Raw genomic sequence first — 22881 nt, forward strand, 5'->3', positions numbered from 1 at the left:
GATGGACACCGAGGCTCCTTCCACAGTTTGGCTATTGTGGACATTGCTGCTAGAAACATCGGGGTGCAGGTGTCCCGGCGTTTCATTGCATTTCAGCCTCTTTTCTATATTTTCAGTTTGCAAAACCAAAATCTCTGCGGCCCAGAGATCCACTCCGCCCAGCACACCTTCCGGGAGGTCTCCACCTTAGATGTGGACTTCGTCCAGAAGGGACGCGAAAGGGACGCGAAAGGGACGCGAGACGGTATGCGTGCAGACCCGGCAGCCACAGGGCAGGGAGGACCCTGCAGAGCATCCCGCGCGGGGAAGATGCAGGGGACCCAGACCCGCCCCAGGAAGCTAGATGGACTTCCAGCTCCAGACCCACGAGCTCCAGTGCTCCATCGACCATCCAGACGACCCCCGCGGCCGTGCCCCCACTCCATCCCACCCATCCCCCCACCGCTCCGCACCCCCACCACTACAGCCTCAGCGTAAAGAAGACTCAGCCCCGCGCTGACACAGGGACAAGCCCGCGCCTGCGCAGACTCGGTCGCGGGAGCCCGGGTCCCGCCCACGCTAGCCATTGGCTGTCCGGCGCGTAGCCCCGCCCCGCCCGGCGCCCTGGTTTCTGTCGCCAAGGACGCGGCGTCCGTTGGTTGCCAAGATGGCGGCGGTGTCTGCGGGACCGCGGCTGCCCTCTCCGCCACTGCAGGGCAAGGTCGACGCCGCAGCCGTCACAGCCAGCGTCGCTGCCGCTCGGGAACCGGGGCTGCCGCGGCCAAGCCTTCCGCGCCCGTGACACGAAGCCCGAGAGACGGAGTGGACGGAGGCCCGAGGACGAGGCCGAGGCTGCCATGACGGAGGCGCCAGCGGCGGGCCGAGAGGCGGCGCGGAGCTGAAAGATGCTGGCTTGGAGGCCGGGCGCCCGGAGCTCGGCCGTGGAACGGGGACGGGGCCCCGAGACGTCGGACGCCGGCGACGGAGCGCTCCTCATCCCCCGCTTGGGCCGCGGGCGCCGCCGGCCTGCCGCCGACCTGTATCCTTCCGGGGATGCGGGCCGGGTAGGCGGTGTGGGCGACGGGCCCCTGGCCCCTGGCCCCTGGGCGCCGGCGGACGGCGGGCTGGCCGGGCGGTGGGCTCCCCCGCCTGTGCCCACACCACCCCCGCGCGCCGGGTGGGTGTCCGTGAGCGCCCGACTCTCCCCCGGGGCACCCCTCCCCGCCTTTCGCCCCCACCCCCCGACACCGTTCGGGTCCTTGTGCGCCCGTTTCCCCCGTCGGTGCCCCCCCCGGCCTCCCCCGGGGTCCTCCCCCGGGCTCCCCACCCTTTTCCCTGCTTCCCCCGCCCCGGGCCTCGCTGTTCCAGATGCTCTGGAACGTGGAACTACCGACCTCGTGCGGTGCGGGGGCTGCTCTGTTGCTCAGACAGCGTGGCCATGTTCTGTGCACTGCCTGGTTAATGGTGCTGCGCAGAGGGAAGAGCCCCACAAGTGACACCTCTTTGCGACCTTCGAGAATCGGGTTAGCAGGTTAAGCTAGCACACCCCCGGTTCATTCTCTGGTCTGCGGGTCACCCGGGGTGTGTCCGGTGGTCAGGGGGACAGCCTTCCTCAGAATTCAGGGCGGAGTTCTGTTTTCGGAATGGAAGGCGCTCGTACCCTTTCTGAGGACGATGGGGCGGTGACGGGTGGCGTCGGTGCTGGCGGACGACGGGACTGGTGGTGACGGGCTTGGACTCCGAGCTCACGGCCCCTCAGAGTGCTGCCGCACATCCCCACCAGCGCGCTTGGACACCTGTCCTGAGATGCTGCGGTGGATCAGCAAGTAGGCAAAGGCTGTGACGTGCGCGCGCGCCCTGCTCGGGGTTCTGGGGTGCAGACCTGGCGACAGGGAGGAAGGCAGCTGTGCTCCGAGCCTCCTGCAGCTAGCCTGGTCTAGCTTTGCCCGTGCTGGTCCCCAAAACTCATGCTCTCAGAGATGTGTTCTGAAATAAACAGCACCGGTGTGTACGGATTTGATTTTGTTCCCTTGACGTTGTATTTTCATGCACACTGAAGTCCTATAGAACTATAGCACTGACCCTGATTTCGTCTGAATCAGAAAGTAATGAAGCAAGGTCAATGGCTCATGGACAGAGTGTATCTTTCTATCCTTTTCATTCATGAAATAGTCCTAGACTTAATTTTGTAAATTGATGTAGTTGGAACACTGAGTAAACATCAGAGAAAATATTTGTAAATAGAATTAATAGTACCTCAAAGGAACAAAACCAAACATACTTTTTTCTTTTGTAAAGATTTTATTTATTCATGAAAGACACAGAGAGGCAGAGACATAGGCAGAGGGAGAAGTAGGCTCACTGCGGGGAGCCCCATATGGGACTGGATCCCGGGATCACAACCTGAGCCAAAGGCAGATGCTCAACTGCTGAGCCACCCAGGCATCCCTAAATTTTTCTTTTTTAAAAAAAGGTGAAATGTCTCTCATGTTCCCTTCACACTGTGCCTCCTTTTTTCTCATATATATCTCTTTTCCCCTTTGATTTTATTTTAGCACTTATCTTGCCCTCTCTTCCCTGCCTGGTTTATATCCTATTCTCAATTACCTGCTCATGTTCTCTCACCAGCATCCTTGGTCCTTTGCACCCCTATTCCTCTGCTTCATCCAATAGCTACTAGAGTTCTACTTCTCTTGTCCTTCACTTAAGTAAGAAAAATGCTGTCAGAGAAAAATCACAAGACAATACAGACTGGCACCACACAGATTGAACAGTTTCCAGCTTCGCCTGAACAAGAACAGGGATGTCTGTTCCTCTTCATGTCTGTGTGAGGTCTTTACCAATTCCACCTGCTCTCAGTAGACTGTCTTACTACTTCATGAGACAGTAGACACCACGAAGGCTCTCAGCCCCTCTTCACAAGCAACACCCCCTGCCCCCAACACCATCCTTTTTTCCAGGTTCATTGATGGGATATCACTTTTATGGTAGAACATCCATCTATTCACCTGTGCCTTACTAACATAGCTTGTTTTCTCCTGTGTGCCTCTGGATTATAAATTACCCCATCTTAAAATCTACTTTCAACTTGTAATGGCATTCTTTTCCTCCAGCCTATAAACATACTCCGGTCTTGGCTCTCCTTAAAATAAACTAGACTAACAGTCAAACCCTATCAAAGGATGATTGTTAGTCAATGATCAACATGAGAACCCTCAACTTGATTCTAGTATCTCCTGTGTCCATATTCAGACCTCTAAAAAGAGTCTAAATTTACCATCTCTACCTTGAGTCACACTTGGTACTACATTCCAAAATTAAGCTAATAAAATATAAATGTGAAATTGTAAAAGAATAACAACATAAAATAGAATTTCATATTTTTCATGTATTTGAAGGTATAGCAAATTTACCTTTTGGAAGGAAAGACATTTTAAAGGAAAAGTATTTCAAAGATGACTCATTAAAACTTTAAGGAGAAATTGTTTATATCTTTTGTCCTGTATATGTACTGAGAATTTTCTCCAAGGAAATTGTTCAGCTAGATTTTATTAAGCAGCATGCCAGTCATTGGCGTTACAGAAAGGTGGAGAAGACATGTACTCATAGGATGTACTCATGAAGGTGTCAGGTCATCCAATGAGGGTTTTCTCTAGAAAACAGGGGAACTGCTTGAAGTGGGCCTGAACCACAGGGGAAGTTACCAAGCATGTGCTTAGAGATGATGCTCTGATATGTCATGGCTTGTTCTGTTATCAGTATGTAAGTATCTTCGTGCATCTGGGCATAGGATTTGTGCAGGGCAGGGTTGAGAATTGAAGTTGAAAAAACAGACCAATTTATAGTGCTTTATATACTAGGTCAGGAGATTTAGAATTTACCATGGATGTGACAGGGAACTTTAAGAGAAAAAGGAAAGAGAAATGCAATCAGATTTGCATTTAGCAGATTTGTAGAGGTTCATAGTGTTGAAAAAATATGCAGTCTCCTTATCTGAGCTCATGATGCTGAAAGTACAATTTTTATCCCAGGGAAAGTGAGATATGTGTTCAGTTCTAATACCAAGTCAGAATTTTTTTTGAAGATTTTATTTATTCATGAGACAACAGAACAAGAGAGGCAGAGACACAGGCAGAGGGAGAAGCAGGCTCCATGCACGGAGCCCGATGTGGACTCGATCCCTGGACTCCGGGATCACACACTGAGCCAAAGGCAGATGCTCAATCGCTGAGTCACCAGGCATCCCAAGTCAGAATACTACTACTAACTAACACTAATGTGTACACGTATTGTTTCCTAAAAATGACTGTATTCTTAGTATGAGGCTGTAATTATATTTATCAGCACTGACACTCATCCCCTGGAGCTATAAACCATGTCCTTAACTTTGTGCTATCATTAGAGATACGAAAATACATCTGGAGAAAAATTTAGAAGAAGAGCGTCAAATTTTACTGCAGCAACAAAAAATATGTCGAAATCGAGCACGTAAATATTTTGTGGAATCAAACCGGAGAAAAAAGTAAGTAATCGTATTTTCTTCAGAAGTGTAGAAATTCAAAGTCATTATAAATTAATTATAGTTTCTCTACTTTCGCATTTTATGAACCTAAGTCATGGCATTTGCTTTATCTGTAAAACACTGGTCAACATTTGTATGCCTTCATAAATTTTCTTATTGTTTTTCTGCCTAAAGCACAAAGGTGGTCGTGTACTCATTCCTGAGCGGGACCTTAGCAGTCCTTTCTTATCATAGGACTTCTTATCGTAGTGTCATAGGATGGCTGCAAAATGTGCTCCATTCTTTGTTGTCTATATCCTTTCACACTAAATCAAAAGATTACAAATTAGTACTTAGTCTCTAATGGAATGTAATTTCATTTTAATTTACTGTTCACTTCTATATAATTTTTCTATATATCATTTATCCAATCAAAAATGGGGGGAAATTTAAATAATGGTAGAAATATGATGCAAAGAATATTATAAATGACTTCCATTAAAAAAAAAACAGCTATCTAAACTGGAAGCCTAATAAAGTAAAAATATAAACCATCCAGTTACTGCATACCATTTTTCAAGGTTTCTTTGAATGATTAGATTTTGTTTTTTAGACGGATTGTTAATGTGTTGGCTACCTTGTCTGTATTTTGTCAATAGCAGCAAATCCCTAGAGTGTATGAACTACATCATTGGACGCGTGTTGCAAATCCCATTTGGAAAATACAAAATTGTTTACCTGTAACTTTTTTCTGACATCATATTTCTCCTTAGATTAACTCTTTCATTGTCTGGTGTAATGAAGTTACTTAATGAAGCTTGTTTCTTGTTTTGTATTGGTGTCTTACTGTTTTTCTCCTACCTGGGGGCCTATAAAAGCACACAGCAGGTGTTCAATAAAGATGCATAATCGTATGTTGAAACAGTCATGGGTTCTGGAGTCAGAGACCTAGGTTTAAATCCCCATTCCATGAGTTAGAGCAACTTATTTAATCTCTCTGCTCCTCAGTTTCTCAGTTATGACTGGCATTAATAAAATCTATTTCAAGGGATAGCTATGTAGAGCAAAAATATGATATTAAGAATGGTTGAAAATATGTGAAAAATATTTATCATACTGTCTGGCCAATAGTGCTTCTTCCTTATTTAATTTATTTTGTTGTTTAATAATTAAAATCTGTCAATTGCGTTTTTTCTAATAATTGAGTTCCTTGGTAAAATAGCACAAAGTGTCTTCCTTTCTTCTCTCATCAAACACTTTTCTTATCAAGAAAAACAGAATTCTGATGTAGAAAGAAGAGAAATTCAGGCTTACGATTCCAAGAATCAGAACATTTTCCAATATAATTTATGTTTTATTTTTCTGTTACCCTAGGGTGCTGTGTAAAAACATAAAAAATTTTAAAATTTTAATCATTTTAATTTTTAGAAAGGAGTCCAAATTATTGTATACTTAGGAATTTCAAAATATGTTTATCATTAGGTTTATCAAGGCCTTTTTGGCCTTGCCGTTATCTATCCATTTATGTTTTACATCATCTAAGTTTATGCTGTCCGCTCACATTATGGTCATGTGGTTTTTCTTTAAAAACTACTTTTTTTTTTTACAAGCAAAGACATTCTCCTTCTACTCTTAGTGAGTACATTTTGACATTAAAATGTGCTGTGTTCCCTGTAGTTTTCAGAGGAGAATATTCACAGCATCAAGTTCTCTATATTTATTGCCATTAATTGTTTAAAGTCACACACATTTTAATTTTCTTATTATTTACTACTGCCTGCCTTTTGTATTTGCTAGTATTTTTCTCATGTTTTTATTACATTCTCTCATTCAGTGTCTATATAATGGAGTCCCCATTGTTTTACTCCAAGATGTCTACCTTCCTCCCTACCTTCAGTAGATCCTGCCGGAGTATGTATGATTATCTTTAGGCCTAATGCATAATTGCCATTCTAGGACTTCCCTTTTTTGCTCTTGCCTCTATTGCATCCCTTTTGTTTTGTTTTATAATATTAGTTCTCTGGAGCACATCCTCACATAGTTTCTAATATGCTGCTGTGTAGACCACATGATCTTAAGATACACACACATAAAGGAATTACTATTTCCTACATTTTTTAAATTTTCAATTGTGGCACTATCTTTGATCAATAACTGAACAGACATTTATTTACTGAACAAGCATAGCTGGTTGAGTACGAATGATTAAACATTGTATCAGGAAAAAAAATTTTGTTTATTATTAACTTTAGAAATGGCAGTCTGATTTAATGTGACTTCATAAGGAAAAGAAATTGAAGAAGTGTACGAAAGGAGCCTCAGATTTTTTTTTAGTTTGTCTTAATTTTGTTTCTTCAATTTGTATTTTTAGATTTCTGATATGAGTGCAACCATGTGGCATTTGTTTTTGTCCTTCTGATTCATTTCACTTAGCATAATACTCTCAAGTTTCTTCCATGCTGTCACCAGTGGCAAGATTTCATTATATTTTATGGCTGCGTAGTATTCCAATGTATGAATATATCTTCATTATTCATTCCTTTATCAATCGGCACTCAATATCTTTTTTTAAATAATAAATTTATTTTTTATTGGTGTTCAGTTTACCAACATACAGAATAACACCCAGTGCTCATCCCGTCAAGTGCCCCCCTCAGAGGCACTCAATATCTTGACTAATTGTAAATAATGCTGCAATGAACATAAGAATGTATATATTTTTTAAATTACTCTTTTTGGGACGCCTGGGTGGCTCAGCGGTTGAACATCTGCCTTTGGCTCAGGATGTGATCCTGGAGTCCCAGGATTGAGTCCCACGTCGGGCTCCCTGCATGGAGCCTGTTTCTCCCTCTGCCTCTGTCTCTGCCTCTGTCTCTCTCTGCCTCTCCTGAATGAATGAATGAATGAATGAATGAATGAATAAATAAATAAATAAATAAATAAATAACTCTTTTTATGTTATTTAGATAAATACCCAGAAATGGAATAGCTGGATCCTATGGTAGTTCTATTCTTCATTTATTAAACAATCTCCATATGGATTTCCATAGTGTTTGTACCAATTTACAGTCACATCAGTGGGTAAGGGTTCCTGTTTCTCCATATCCTCTCCAATGCTTGTGACTTCTTGTCTTTTTGATAATAGCCATTCTGTGAGGTGATTTCTTATAGGGGTTTTGATTTGAATTTCTCTAATAATTAATGGCATTGATTAACATACGCCTGTTGGCCATCTGTATGTCTTCTTTGGGAAAATGTCTCTTCAATGGGCAGACCCTCTGCCCATTTATTTTTTAAAGATTTTATTTATTTATTCATGAGAGACACACAGAGAGAGGCAGAGACATAGACAGAAAGAGAAGCAGGCTCCCTGTGGGGAGCCCAATGCAGGACTTGATCCAAGGACCCTGGGATCACCACCTGAGCCAAAGGCAGACGCTCAACCACTGAGCCACCCAGGCGTCCCCGCCTCTGCCCATTTTTAACAAGGTTGTTTATTGTTCTTGAGTTGCATGAATTCTTTATCTATTTTAGATGTTAACCCCTTAGTGGGTATATGGTTTGAGATTCAGATATATGGTGTACAATTCAGCAGGTTGCCTTTTCATTTTGTTGATAGTTTCCTTTGCTGTGCAGAACTATTTTGGTTTGATAGAGTCCCGTTTGTTTACTTTTGCTTTTTTTTTTTTTTTTTTTTTTTGTCCCTTTGGTTTTGGTGTCAAATCATAAAAACAATAGCTGTGGTAATATCAAGGAGCTTCCTACCTATGTTTTCTTCTAGAAGTTTTATGGCTTCAGGTCTTACCTTCAAGTCTTTAATCCATATTAAGTTAGTTTCTGTGTGTAGTAGAAGACAGTGATCTAGTTTCATTCTTTTGCATGAGTTCAGTTTCCTCAGCACCATTAATTGAAGAGACTGTCCTTTCTTCAATGTTCTTGGCTTTTTTTGTCATAGATTAATTGTAAACAATGTGTGTTTATTTCTGGGTTTTCAATCCAGTTCCATTAATCTGTATGTCTGTTTTTATACCAGTAACATACTGTTTTGATTACTATAGGTTTGTAGTATTTTTTGATATCAGGGAGTGTGATAGTTCAGCTCTGTTCTTTTTCAAGACTATTTGTGACTACTTGAGATCTTTTGTGGTTCCATACAAATTTTAGAATTATTCTGTTTCTATAAAATATGCCATTGGTATTTTGATATGGATTACATAGAATCTGTATTATTATGTATTATGTAGTATTACATGGTATTCTCGCAATATCAATTCTTCTAATCTGTGAACATAGAATATCTTTGCATTTATTTGCATCTTCTTTGGTTTCTTTCACCAGTGTCTTATAGTTTTCAGTGGGCTTTCATCCCCTTGGGTTACACTTATTACCAGATATTTTATTCTTTTTCATGCAATTGTAAATGAGATTGTTTTCTTATCTTTCTGATGCATCATTATTAGTGTATAGAAATGCAATGGATTTCTGTGTATTGATTTTGTATCCTGCAACTTTATTGAATTTATTTATTCTAACAGTTTTTTGATGGATTCTTTAGGATCCATCATTTAGGATCCATCCATTTCTATGTATAATATCACGTCACCTGCTCATGGTGACAGTTTTGTTTATCTTTCTGATTTGAATGCTCTTTTTTTCTTTGCCTAATTGTCATGACTGGGACTTCTAGTACTCTGTTGCATAATAGGACCAAGAGTGAGCATCCGTAGCTTGTTCCTGTTCTTAGAGGATCACCATTGACTTTGGCTGTGGGATTGTCATATATGTCTTTCATTATGTTTAGGTGCATTCCCTCTATACCCACTTTGCTGAGAGTTTTTATCATAAATGTTGAATTTTGTCAAATGCTTTTTCTGCATCTATTGAGATGAACATACACTTTCATTTTGTTAATGTAGTGATTGATTTGCAGATGTTGAACCATTCTTGCATCCTTGGAATATATCCCATTTGATTCTAGTGCGTGATCCTTTTAATGTGTTGTTGGATTTGGTTTCCTAATATTTGTTGATGATTTTTGCATCTATGTTCATCTAGGATATTGGCCTGTAGTTTCTCTTTTTTGATGTCCTTGTCTGGTTTTGGTATCAGGGCAGTGCTGGTCTTGTAGAATCGTTTGAACTTTCCTTCCTCTTCAATATTTTTGGAAGAGTTTGAGAAGTATAGGTAATAAATCTTCTTTTAATATTTGGTGGAATATACCAGTAAAGCTGTCTGGTCCTGAACTTCTGTTTTTTGGGGAGATTTATTTTATTACTGATTCATTCTCCTTACTAATAGCTGGTCTGTTCTAATTTTCTGTTTCTTTATGATTCAGTCTTAGAAGATTGCATGTTCCTAGGAATTTATCCATTTCTTCTAGATTTTCCAATTTGTTGAAGTATAATTGCTCCTAGTAATCTGTGAGATCCTTTATATATCTGAAATGTCAGTTCTTTTATTTCTAATTGTATTTGAATTGAGTCTCTCTCTTCTGTTCTTGGTAATCTAGCTAAGGGTTTGCTGATTTTGTTTATCTTTTAAAAAGAACCAGCTCTTAGTTTCATTGATCTTTTCTGTTGTCCTTTTAGACTCTATGCATTTCTTTCTGCTCTGATTTTTATTATTTTCCTCCTACTACTAGTTTGGGACTTTGTTCTTCTTTTTCTAGTTCCTTGAGGTATAAAGTTAGATTGTTTGAGTTAGACTTGTATTTTCTTGTTTTTTGAGTTAGACTTGTATTGCTATGAACTTCCATCTTAGAATCACTTTTGGTGTATATAGATTTTGGTATGTCATATTTCTGTTTTCATTTGTTTCTCAGTATTTTTTTTAATTTCTTGTTTGATTTCTTCTGTTACCCAATATTGCTCAGTAACATGTTGTTTAATATCCACATATTTGTAGCTTTCCCATTTTTCTTCTTGTAATTTACTTCTGATTTTATATAATACGGTTCGAAAAGATGCTTGATAATGATTTTAATCTTCTTGAATTTATTGAGACTGATTTTGTGGTCCAATGTGTGATCTATCCTAGAGAATATTTTATGTGCACTTGAGAGAAATATGTATTCTTCTGTTTTTGGTGGAATATTCTATATATATTTTATTAAGTCCATCTCATGTGTTTTTGAGGCTGATGTTACCTTGTTGATTTTTTGGTCTGAAAGATCTATCCACTAATGAAACTTGGGTTTTAAAGTTTCCTACTATAAGTGTATTGTTCTCAATTTCTGTCTTTGGGTCTGTTAATGTTTGCTTTATATATTTTTGTACTTCTATATTGGGTACATATGTATTTATGAATGTTATACTTTCTTGTTGGATTGACCTCTTTTATCATTATGCAGTACCCTCTTTGCCTCAAGTGACAGTCTTTGTTTTCAAGTCTATTTTGTCTGATAAGAGTATAGCTACTCCAGCTTTCTTTTCATTTTCAGTTGCGTGGAATATCTTTTTCCATCCTTTACCTTCTGAATGTTTTTATTTCTGAAGTTAGTCTCTCCTAGGCAGCATATAGATAGGTCTTGATTTTTCATCTATTCAGTTACTCTGTCTTTTCATTGGTGAATTTAGGCCATTTAGGGATCCCTGGGTGGCGCAGCGGTTTGGCGCCTGCCTTTGGCCCAGGGCACGATCCTGGAGACCCGGGATCGAATCCCACGTCGGGCTCCCGGTGCATGGAGCCTGCTTCTCCCTCTGCCTGTGTCTCTGCCTCTCTCTCTCTCTCTCTGTGACTATCATAAATAAATAAAAATTAAAAAAAAAAAAAGAAAATCTGCTGAGAGTTTATGGAGTTTCCCTTGTATGTAACAAATTGTTTTTCCCTTGCTGCTTTTAGGATTCTCTTTATCCTTAACTTTTACCGTTTTAATTATAATATGTCTGGTATGGATTTCTTTGTGTTCATCTTATATGGAACTCTCTGGGCTTCGTGGACTTGGGTGTCTGATTCCTTCCCCAGTAAAGGAATTTTTCAGCTATGATATCTCAGATAATTTTTCTGGCTCTTTCTGTATGTCATGTTCTTCTGGGTTCTCTATAACACAAATGTCATTCTGCGTGCTCTTGTCCCAAAGGTCCTTTAAGGTGTCTTCACTGGTTTTGTTTTTGTTTTTAAGGATTTTATTTATTTATTGGAGAGAGAAAGGGAGAGCAGAGAGGGAAGAGGAGAGGCAGACTCCATGGTGATCAGAGAGCCTGACAGTAGGTCTCAATCCCAGGACCCCAAGGTCACAACTGAGCCTCCCAGGCACCCCTGTCTGCACTGTTCTTAATCCACTTTTACTTTGCCACTGAGTCTGTGTGTGTCCCAGCTCTGTCTTCCTGCTCACTGGTTTGTTCTCCCTCACTCAGGCTGCTGTTGAGCCCTCTGGTGTGGTTTTCAGTTCAGTGCAGTTACAACTTCTCTTTGCTACTTTATGTTTCTCTTTGTTGAAGTTCTCACTGTTCATGGGTTCTTCTCCCAAGTTTGGTGAACGTCTTCATAACCATGACTTTGAATTCTTTATCAGGTAGATTGCTTATCACCCTTTCATTGAGTTTTTTCTGAGGTACTATCTCATTCTTTCTTGTGGAATATCCTTGTGTTGCTTCTCATTTTTCCTAATGCTTTGTGTCTGTTTCTATATACTTAGTAAGGCAGCAGCCTCTTCCAGGCTGGAAGGGGTGACCTTGTGGAAGAGATATCCTGTGAGGCCTAGAGGTATGGTCTCCCCTGGTCACCAGAACAAAGACTCAAGGACTGTTCCCTGTTTGGACTGAGCACTCCAGTGTGCTGAGGCCATAGCTGCATGCCAGTGGGCAGGCCCGGGGCTCAGTCTGGCTGCAGGAAGCAGCTCTGATGGCCACCATGTGTCAGCTGGCAGGGATGGCTCCCAACCCAGCTTGGAAGCACACTCCTGATCATGCACACACGGACCCACTGCACCAGCAGCAGATTAGTGGGGGATTTCCAAAGGCTGCTCCCCAGGGCTAGAATTAGGAAGGTCACTGAGACTGCAGAAATGGTTCTGTCACTGTCTCAGTCCCAGGGGTGAGCACCTGCTGTCTGTGCACAGTGCAGACTGGTGTTGGGAGTCTGAAAAACCCCATTAAGAGAATCCTGAACATAATCGCTGTTGATTTTTAAAGCCCAGTTTTGGGGGCTTATCTCTCCTGGGTAGGATCTAAGGTTTGGAGCACCTGATGTAAAGCTGGAACCTCACTCCTCAGGAAAACATCCCAAATCTTTGTATCCCTTCTGATGATGACTGACAGCAACTAGGTGCGGTTTTCCTCTGGTGGATTCCTGTTTCTGCTCTTTCCCATAGTGATGCTGTCCCTTTATCCATTGCTGTGGAAACCCTATTCATTCCACTTCCAACTCCCTCTCAGGGATGATTCCTCATGTAGTTGTAGATTTGTGTCCACGGAGGATGTAGTGCAAGATCTGCTAAGCTACTGTCTTGAACCCAACTCAATTTTCAGGGAGTTTAAAGATACTAATGTAAGCACTTGGACTTAAAAGTTGAGATGATCAGATAAAATTCCTGTGTAACCAAAGAGATGGAAAAATATTCCATGCTCATGGATTGGAAGAATTAATATTGTGAAAATGTCAATGTTACCCAGGGCAATTTACACGTTTAATGCAATCCCTATCAAAATACCATGGACTTTCTTCAGAGAGTTGGAACAAATTATTTAAGATTTGTGTGGAATCAAAAAAGACCCCAAATAGCCAGGGGAATTTTAAAAAAGAAAACCATAGCTGGGGGCATCACAATGCCAGATTTCAGGTTGTACTACAAAGCTGTGGTCATCAAGACAGTGTGGTAGTGGCCCAAAAACAGACACATAGACCAATGGAACAGAATAGAGAATCCAGAAGTGGACCCTCAACTTTATGGTGAACTAATATTCGACAAAGGAGGAAAGACTATCCACTGGAAGAAAGACAGTCTCTTCAATAAATGGTGCTGGGAAAATTGGACATCCACATGCAGAAGAATGAAACTAGACCACTCTCTTGCACCATACACAGAGATAAACTCAAAATGGATGAAAGATCTAAATGTAAGACAAGATTCCATCAAAATCCTACACAGGCAACATGCTTTGTGAACTCAGCCACAGTAACTTCTTGCAAGATACATCCACAAAGGCAAAAGAAGCAAAAGCAAAAATGAACTATTGGGACAGCAAAGGATACAGTCAACAAAACTAAGAGACAACCTACAGAATGGGAGAAGATAGTTGCAAATGACATATTAGATAAAGTTTGATAAAACTTGAATCTACAAGTTTCCAAGAACTATAAAGAACTTATTAAACTTAACAGCAAAGAAACAAACAATCCAATCATGAAATGGGCAAAAGACATGAAGAGAAATCTCACAGAGGAAGACATAGACATGGCCAACAAGCACATGAGAAAATGCTCTGCATCACTTGCCATCAGGGAAATACAAATCAAAACCACAATGAGATACCACCTCACACCAGTGAGAATGGGGAAAATTAACAAGGCAGGCAACAACAAATGTTGGAGAGGATGTGGAGAAAGGGGAACCCTCCTGCACTGTTGGTGGGAATGTGAACTGGTGCAGCCACTCTGGAAAACTGTGTGGAGGTTCCTCAAAGAGTTAAAAATAGATCTGCCCTACGACCCAGCAATTGCACTGCACCCCAAAGATGCAGATGCAATGAAACGCCGGGACACCTGCACCCCAATGTTTCTAGCAGCAATGTCCACAATAGCCAAACTGTGGAAGGAGCCTCAGTGTCCATCGAAAGATGAATGGATAAAGAAGATGTGGTTTATGTATACAATGGAATATTCCTCAGCCATTAGAAACGACAAATACCCACCATTTGCTTCGACGTGGATGGAACTGGAGGGTATTACGCTGAGTGAAATAAGTTAATCAGAGGAGGAAGAACATTATATGGTCTCATTCATTTTGGGAATATAAAAAATAGTGAAAGGGAATAAAGGGGAAAGGAGAAAAAATAGTGGGAAATATCAGAAAGGGAGACAGAACATGAAAGACTCCTAACTCTGGGAAAGGAACTAGGGGTGGTGGAAGGGGAGGTGGGCGGGGGTGGGGCTGACTGGGTGGTGGGCACTGAAAGGGCACTTGACAGGATGAGCACTGGGTGTTACTCTGTATGTTGACAAATTGAACACCAATAAAAAATAAATTAAAAAAAATTTCTATGTAACCAGCAGAATAAGAGAAAAAAGGACACAATGGGGAAAATTGCCCAAATAGAAGAAAGACTACTGGATAATAAATGACAGGTGAACACTTTGGAAGAGTCACTAAAATCTACAATAAAAAAGATTCCTTAAATATCCTAAAGGTAGAAGGAAATTATCTGAAGAATCATGAATTATCTAGTGAACAAGAATATGGGGTATCTGCATTATCTATTTGTGAAAATAATGCAGTTTGAAGTTTCCTGTGAAACAGGAAATGGGTACCCTTAGAAAATATAAGATGGAATTATACTTGAAGCCGTAAGTCATATTTATCAAACCTCCTCCATATGTGGATATATATATTGTAAGCTAAAAATATATACGTAGGTTCAAATAAGGTTAGATGTCAGTATGTGTAAATATCTGTGAGTGTATTATGCATGGTATATTAATAGAAAATTAAAGGAATTTAGGGTGTTTACAAGTAATTTTTCTTCATTTAAAAGTGTTTTAGAGGGCAGTCATTTATTCAAACTTGCCAGAAGTCTTAAAAATTTCAAATACTAAAGAATAAAGAGTAAAATGCATGAAGTTTCCAATAGCGAAGTGGTGAAGGATGGCAGTGCCAGACACTGAACACTGTGACGATCGCCCATGCGGTTCTATGGGAGCACACTCTCAGGACACAGAACTCCTGGAAATATAAAGTCTTATGAGATGGCCGGGAGTCATCCGGGGTCCTCAGAGGTCCTCTGGGCAGGGGTGTTTAACACAAAGAGGACAATTTGTGAAAAAGTTTAATATCATGAGACATAAGACAAAATGTGATGAGAGTTACACAGGAAAATGTGGAAGAGTGTCAAGAGACAAAGTTATAGAGCTAATAGACATTTTGTAACATAACTTCTGTGCCGATCAAAGAGATTAAACCCTATCCCCGGGAGATGCTGTTGAAGGAAGAAATCAGTGTCACGATCAGATTTCTCTTTTAGCTCATTACAGCAAAGGGTTGGAGGAGAGAAAACAAGAAGAGAGTTGTTTTATTGACCTGGGGAGAATACAACAAGCCCAGAGGCAGGGCTGTGACTCAGTAAGTAGGGTCAGTAGAAGCCTAAGAAGTCCTGTTACTTACAGGGCTGCATGAAAGAATACTTAGGGATTATGAAACTGTAACCTTTTTAATATGAATCTTTCTAAATTATGGTACACATTTCTGTGATTTTTATACAGATTATAGTAAATATTGTTTGAGATTTCCTTTATGCCCTAGGATGACTATTAGAAGCATCAAGTGTTCTACCCTGTTATCTTGCTGTTTTGCCCTTGAGCGGCTAAGCTTTATTTAGTTCATAATAGTAGGCTGACAGGTAAGCTTGGTGCGTTTATCTATTTAAGATTTTCTCTCTCACTGTTAGCTGAAATTGCTCTTTTTTAAAAATTGAAGTCTTTAAGATAATTATAGATTCATAAGCAGTTGTAGGAAAATAATAGAGATCCAGTTATACCCTTTACTCAGTTCCCCCAATAATAACATCTTGCAAAACTATAGTTCAGTCTCATAACTAGAATGATAACATCTTTATAGTCAAGATAACAGAACATTTGCATTGTCACAAAGATTCTCTACCCTTTTAAAGTGACACCCACCTCCCTCCCACTCCTACCCCTGGAAATCACTAATCTGCCCTCATTTCTATAGTTTTTTCACTCTAGGGTATTACATAAATGCTGTCATACTGTATGTAACCTTTTGGGGTTGACTTTTTTACCTCAGCACAGTACCCTGGGCTTCGTCCAGATTGTTGCATCATCAATAGTTCATTTTGTTTAATTGCTGAGTGTTTTCCATGATGTGGATACACCAGTTTGTTTAGTCATTCCTTCATTGAAGGACATCTGGGTAATTTCAAGTTTGGGTTACTGTGAATAAAGCTGCTATAAGTATTCACATATAGGTTTTTGTATGAATTTAAGTTTTTGTTTCTTTGGATAAATGACTGGAAGTACAATTGTTGGATCATATGGTGGTTACATAAGTGTGTTAAGAAATTGCCAAACTGTGTTTCAGTGTTCCCGTGAACATTGTCAGATTGATGCCAGTTTCCCACACCCTCACTAGCATTGGTGGTGTTAGTGTTCTTTATTTTAGCCATTTTTATGGGCGTATAGTATTATTCCATTGTATTTTTAATTTTCATTTCCCTCATGGCTAGTGATGCGCAGTATTTTTTCATGCACTTATTTGCTATCTGCTTACCCTCTTTAATGAAATTTCTGTTAATATCTTTTGTATATTTACTAATCAGATTACTTTTTTCTGTTGAGTTTCAGAGAACTGTATACATCCTAGGTACTTTGTCAGACATGGCAGTTTGCAGATAACTTCTACTCTGGAGCTTTTCATCTTCTTCAATGGTTCTTTCCTGAAGCAAAAATTATTATTTTTATAAAGACTGGTTTATCTGCCTTTCTTTTTATAGATTGTGCTTTGATATCAAGTCTAAGAACTCTTTGCTTAACCCTAGATCCTGAAAATTTCTCCTGTTTTTTCCTACAAGTTTTTATTTTTGTGTTTTATGGTTAAGTCCATGAATCATTTTGAATTAATTTTTTATGACTTTTTTAAAGATTTTATTTATTTGTTCTTGAGAGACAGAGAGAGAGAGAGGCAGAGACACAGGCAGAGGGTGAAGCAGGCTCCATGCAGGGAGACCGACATGGGACTCGATCCTGGGTCTCCAGGATCACACCCTGGACGGAAGGTGGTGCTAAACCGCTGAGCTACCCAGGCTGCCCTGACTTAATTTTTGAATAAGATATGAGACTCAGGACCCTCCATCAGAATTCAGTTGAGCATATATTCATGTGGATCTGTTTCTGGGTTCTCTATTCATCTATATGTCTATGCTTCTTCCACCAATACTTCAGTTTTTGATTGTGATTATGTAGCTGTGTAATTGTGATTGTGTAGGTGCAGGGTCAGTCTTCAAAGCACATAGACTGATCCCTCCCACTTTATTCTTTTTCAGGGTGGTTTTAGGTATTCTAAATCCTTTGCCTTTGTGTATATAATTTAGAATAACCTTACCTATATCAGCAAAAAACATTGATGAGATTTTTACAGGAATTACCTCATACCTTTATATCTAGGTGGTGTGGGGAGTACTGACATCTTTTTTTGTTCAGTCTCCTAATCTACTGATTTAAATTTTAGTTATTTTTTTTTCATTTCTAAAATTTTCAATTGTTCTTTATATTGATTCTTTATATCTTATGTTTTTGAGATTTTCTATTTTTCCATTTGCAAACATGTTCAGAATTGCTCATGGAGCACTTTTACCATGGCTGCTTTAAAATCTTAGTCAGAGGGCAGCCCAGGTGGCTCAGTGGTTTAGTGCTGCCTTCAACACGCCTTCTCCATGATCCTGGAGACCCGGGATTGAGTCCCATGTCAGGCACCCTGTATGGAGCCTGTTTCTCCCTCTGCCTGTGTCTCTGCCTCTCTCTCTCTCTCTCTCTGTGTGTGTCTCTCATAAATAAATAAATAAAATCTTTATTTTTTTTTAATTTTTATTTATTTATGATAGTCACACACAGAGAGAGAGAGAGAGACAGAGACATAGGCAGAAGGAGAAGCAGGCTCCATGCACCGGGAGCCCAACGTGGGATTCGATCCCGGGTCTCCAGGATCGCGCCCTGGGCCAAAGGCAGGCGCCAAACCGCTGCGCCACCCAGAGATCCCTAAATAAAATCTTTAAAAAAAATCTTTGTCAGATAATCCTAACGTCTCTGTCATTTTGTTGTTGGCACCTATTGTCCTTTTTCACTCACTTGAGATCTTCCTGGTTCTTGGAATAACTGGTTTTTCTGTTAAAACCTGGGCATTGTCCTATTACCTTATGAGACTCTGGAACTTCCTTAAACTATCAGCTTTAGCTGGCTCTCTCTGGCATCATGCCTGCTGGGGAAGGAGTGTGGGGGTGGACACTACCTCAGTGCTGACAGATGGAGGGAATGTCTGGGCACCCCACTCAGCCTCCATGGACACCTGCTGCAGGAGGACCCCTATTACTGCAGCAGTAGTGGGTGCTGCCGTGGCCACTTCAGTGATTTCCATGGATACCACAGTACAAGCAGCCTCAGATCTGTTCCCCAGACACCACCCAGCTGGGGAGCGCTGGAATGCCTCATTGTGTCTGGACTCCCGACAAGGCCTCTCCAAACACCAGGTGCCCAGGAGGGCCACGTCCGCAGCAGGTGATCAGGAGGGCTGCATCTCCACCAGCGAGAAGCGCAAGCCCCTCACTCCATCCAAATCCTGTGACACTCCTCCACAGGTGACCTGTCCTAGCCCAGCAAGTAGACAAGTCCAGGCTGGGCACTTGGCCTCTGCAGCCCAGGATGGGAGCAGGACCACAGTGTGTGATGCACCAAGAGGAGCAGTGTCTGAAGCTTTCTGTCTTGCAGGGCTGGCCTCTTCCTCATCCTGGGGCTGGAGGGGGCAAGCTTTAGTGGGGGCTGTGTTGATCCTGCCTGTGGACATACACCTGCGGCCTGTCCCTTCCCTTGGAGGATGAGATATTCAAAGCCAACAGAAGAACCAGAGGAGTCATTCCTTGGTCCCACGGTCCTAAGCTTGTCTGCTTCCCACTTTCCACCTTTTACTTGCCATCTATAATCATGTATGCTGTCAAGGATTTGCATTTGTACTCAGTGGGGGAACCAGCAGGAAGTGTGTCTACCCTCAGCTCAACTGAAGCAGAATTTGTCTCTTTTGGATGTCAGTATTTCTCTTTTAGAACTGGCTCTTGAGGGGCACCTGGGTGGCTCGTAGGAGCAGCTTCGGAGTCTGGGTTTCTGCTGAGATCCTGACCTCTGGGAGTCCTGGGATCCAGGTGGTGCTCCAGGCTCACAGGGAGTCTGCGCCTGCCCCTTCCCCTGCTCACTTGCTCATACTCCCTGGCTCTCAAATAAAATCTAAAAACAGAAACATTAGCTCCTTAGCCTTTCTTTTTTGTATTTCTAATACATTGTAACCTAGTAAATAGAGTATCTTGTTAGAACTGAATCTGGGATAAGAATATAAGAACCTAAGAGACTCTAATGATTAAAATTTATGAATTTTAGTTAATTGGTATTGGCTTGTTTACTTTGGCTGACACCTCAGTCTTTTTTTTTTTTTTAAAGATTTTATTTATTTATTCATGAGAGACACAGATTGAGAGACAGAGACACAGGCAGAGGGAGGAGCAGGTTCCATGCAGGGAGCCCGATGTGGGACTCCATCCCAGGTCTCCAGGATCACGCCCTGGACTGAAGGCGGTGCTAAACCACTGAGTCACCCGGGCTGCCCACACCTCAGTCTTTAAAACAAGTGCAGTTATTGTTTCTTTTGTACTAGGCACATTGTTAATTCTCTGTGGTAAATGGGAATATACGTTGTTCAGGTGTTGTTCTCCCATAGCGAGTTAAAGGTTGTTTTCAATGTTTCATTTACTTTGTTTGCCAGTCAAGGGAAAGAATCAGTGGAAAATACGATTTTCAATATAGGTTTTTGGAATTTCAAATAATTTAAAGTGTTAGCAAGTCTAGAATTAACAATCTGTGACACATGTTTCTTTGCCAAGCAGTGAAAAGTGACAGTATATTCATAGGGTTAATTTTATTTCTTATAGGCTGTTGGCATTATTATTAATTTAAAATGTTATGTTTTATTCCTGAAAACTACTTTTACTCAGTTGTCTCTTTTTAATTGGAATGTTTTTAAATTTAATTTCTAATTATCTCAAAATATAGTTTTGAAACTCAAATATCATATCTAAAAAAAATCATATCTGTAGAAATCTATAACTACCTATATATGAAATATAGTTCCATCTAGAAAAAAAAGATCTTTCTTTTTGTAATTACATTATAAAAGGCCAGCTTTCCAATTCTGCCTATGTCCCCTGTGGCCTCAGGTACTCTTAATATTATGTGTAGATTCTGTTGTTAAAGTTGTTGCCATTTACAGTTATTTCTTATTTTTTTAACTTTTTAAAATTTATTTATTCATGAGAGACACAGAGAGAAGCAGAGACATAAGCAGTGGGAAGAGCAAGCTCCATGCAGAGAGCCCAATGTGGGACTCAATCCCAGGACCGTGGGGTCACACCCTGAGCCAAACAAAGACAGATGCTCAACCACTGAGCCACCTAGGCGTCCCAATTTCTTCATTTTTTAACAGTATTTCCAGCAGACAAAAATGATATTCCAGAGTTGTGAATTCCTGGGAACAGAACAAATGATTTGACATATGACCATTATTTGAATCAATGGCTCACTTTGAGCCTGTGTGATCTACATGTTTCATGAGGCAGAATTGCACATGTTAAAACACACCCTTCAAAATTTGCTAAAGTACATTATTCACGGTACCAAAAATCAGAAGACAATCTAAATGTCCATTTAAGGTTAATATATAAAGAAATTGTGGGAGATATAGATACCATGTAATATTATTTCAGCCTTAAGAAAAGAAGCATATCCTGCCATTTGTGACAACATGAATGAACGTGGAACGTGGAGGACATTATGCTGAGTGAAATGAGCCAGACACAGACAAAAATCGCATGATCTCACTTATATGTGGAATCCAAAAAACAGTGGAATGCACAGTAACAGTAGAATAGTGGTTACCAGAAGCTGGGGGTAGGGAGTGGGGAAAAGAAGTAACAATCACAGGCTACAGACTTTCAGCTATCAGATGAATAATTCTGGAAATGTAATGTACCTCATGGTGAGTGTAAATAATAATGTGTTAAATGCCTGAAATCTGCAAGTTTTCTCACCATCAAAGAGGAAAAGAAAACTATAGGAGGAGAAGGATATGTGCACAACTTGGTTGTGGCAATCATTTCACAATACGTACGTATATAAACATGTTGTATTCCTTAAATACGTAGTTTTTATTTTTCAAAAATAAATAAGTAAATGTGTTTTTTTAAGTTGCTAAGACCATTTTTCTTCTGTTGAAAAGGCTAATTCCAGGGTTATTGGGAAGCAGCAACGTACTCTTCCAACTCTGAATTCCACAATGACAGAGAAGCTTTCTTGTTTTTATCACCAGATCCTTCTGTCCCCGTGGCACTTACCATACTGCCTGGCACACAGGATAAAGGGAACTTAGTAACCAGGGAAAGAACTGAATCAATCATCTCTACAATTGCTTATTAAAACTTTTTTATTATTGGGCCCATCTTTGAGTTCAGGAATAGAAACCTCTGCTGCTTGGTCACATTCCATCCTTGGTTTAATTTTATTCAGTCTAGCATACACTTTATTTCCCAGGGTCCTGGAAAGTACTGTGTGAAATTATTATTACTTTTTATATACATTTGAGTCCAGAGAGCAATATAAGGTCATAGTGATGGTAACTCACTATCAAAATCACTCTGATTATAGCAAGGAAAACATCATGTGTTAGCTTTAGAAAGTCATTATTCCTCATTGCCAAACTTTGCTGAACTATTATTTTCATTTTCTCAAAATGCTAATTTATTTATTTTTTTCCCCCAACTCAGAGCTTTGGCATGCTGTTTCTTCTACCTAGAACACTTTCCCACCCACTTTGTTTCATGACTCGCCTTATTCTGAATTTTTTATCTTAAATGTGATGTTTCTAGAGAAATATTCCCCATTTCACCTTATTTAAAGTGAATTTCCCTGGCTCTGTGTCTTGGACTAGAGTTTCCTTCACAGCATTGATGACAATCAGTAATTCTTTGTTAGTTGGTTTTGTTAGCTTGCTTCATTAGATTATAAATAACTGCATAGACCACATCTGTATTGCTTACCATCATATCTCCAGTGGAATATTAAGTCAAAATAATAACCACTCTTAAAAGTGCTCTGATGATATTTGAAGTTGACATATGGTCAAGCATTCATTCGGCAATTATTTATTAAACATCTTTCAGGTGCAAGACTTGGTGTTGGGCACAGAAATTCCAGAATTTAAAATTTTAGTCCTATGCTCAATAAACTTAAGAGTCGGATGGGGGAGATAGTTAAAATGAATTAGTTCTTTTTATCAGCAATTCTGGATAGTTCCTGACATGTTTGTTTCAAGCACCATGTTTTATGCTAACACAGACATAACCCCTCTTGTGATTCTTAAAGCCTAATTGGCAATACAGAAAAGTAAACAGATAATGACAATTTAATGAGATAAGTAC

General features: G+C 40.5%; 2 protein-coding genes across 15 annotated transcripts in view; one reads left to right on the plus strand and one right to left on the minus strand.

Annotated features, from left to right (window-relative positions):
• Positions 1-22881, minus strand: part of ANGPTL5 (angiopoietin like 5) — a 132034-nt gene that overhangs the window by 17863 nt on the left and 91290 nt on the right. The window contains exon 1 of one of the 2 annotated variants that reach the window (XM_072821728.1): positions 1374-1865. The exons of the other annotated variant lie outside the window; for it this stretch is intronic. The gene's annotated coding sequence lies outside the window, so the exon portion shown is untranslated. Of the gene's footprint in view, positions 1-1373; positions 1866-22881 lie in introns of those variants that run through there. 2 annotated transcript variants of the gene reach the window in all.
• Positions 1260-22881, plus strand: part of CEP126 (centrosomal protein 126) — a 97497-nt gene continuing 75875 nt past the window's right edge. For 4 of the 13 annotated variants that reach the window (XM_072821724.1, XM_072821722.1, XM_072821721.1 and 1 more), the window contains exons 1-2: positions 1260-1502; positions 4382-4501. In XM_072821724.1, the coding sequence (XP_072677825.1) occupies positions 1348-1502; positions 4382-4501 (275 nt within the window). In that variant the 5' untranslated portion in view covers positions 1260-1347. Of the gene's footprint in view, positions 1806-4381; positions 4502-22881 lie in introns of all 13 variants that reach the window. The other 9 variants (XM_072821716.1, XM_072821719.1, XM_072821718.1 and 6 more) reach the window with 5 other exon arrangements.

Source organism: Canis lupus, chromosome 3, assembly GCF_048164855.1.
Source record: "Canis lupus baileyi chromosome 3, mCanLup2.hap1, whole genome shotgun sequence".
NCBI lineage: Eukaryota > Metazoa > Chordata > Mammalia > Carnivora > Canidae > Canis > Canis lupus.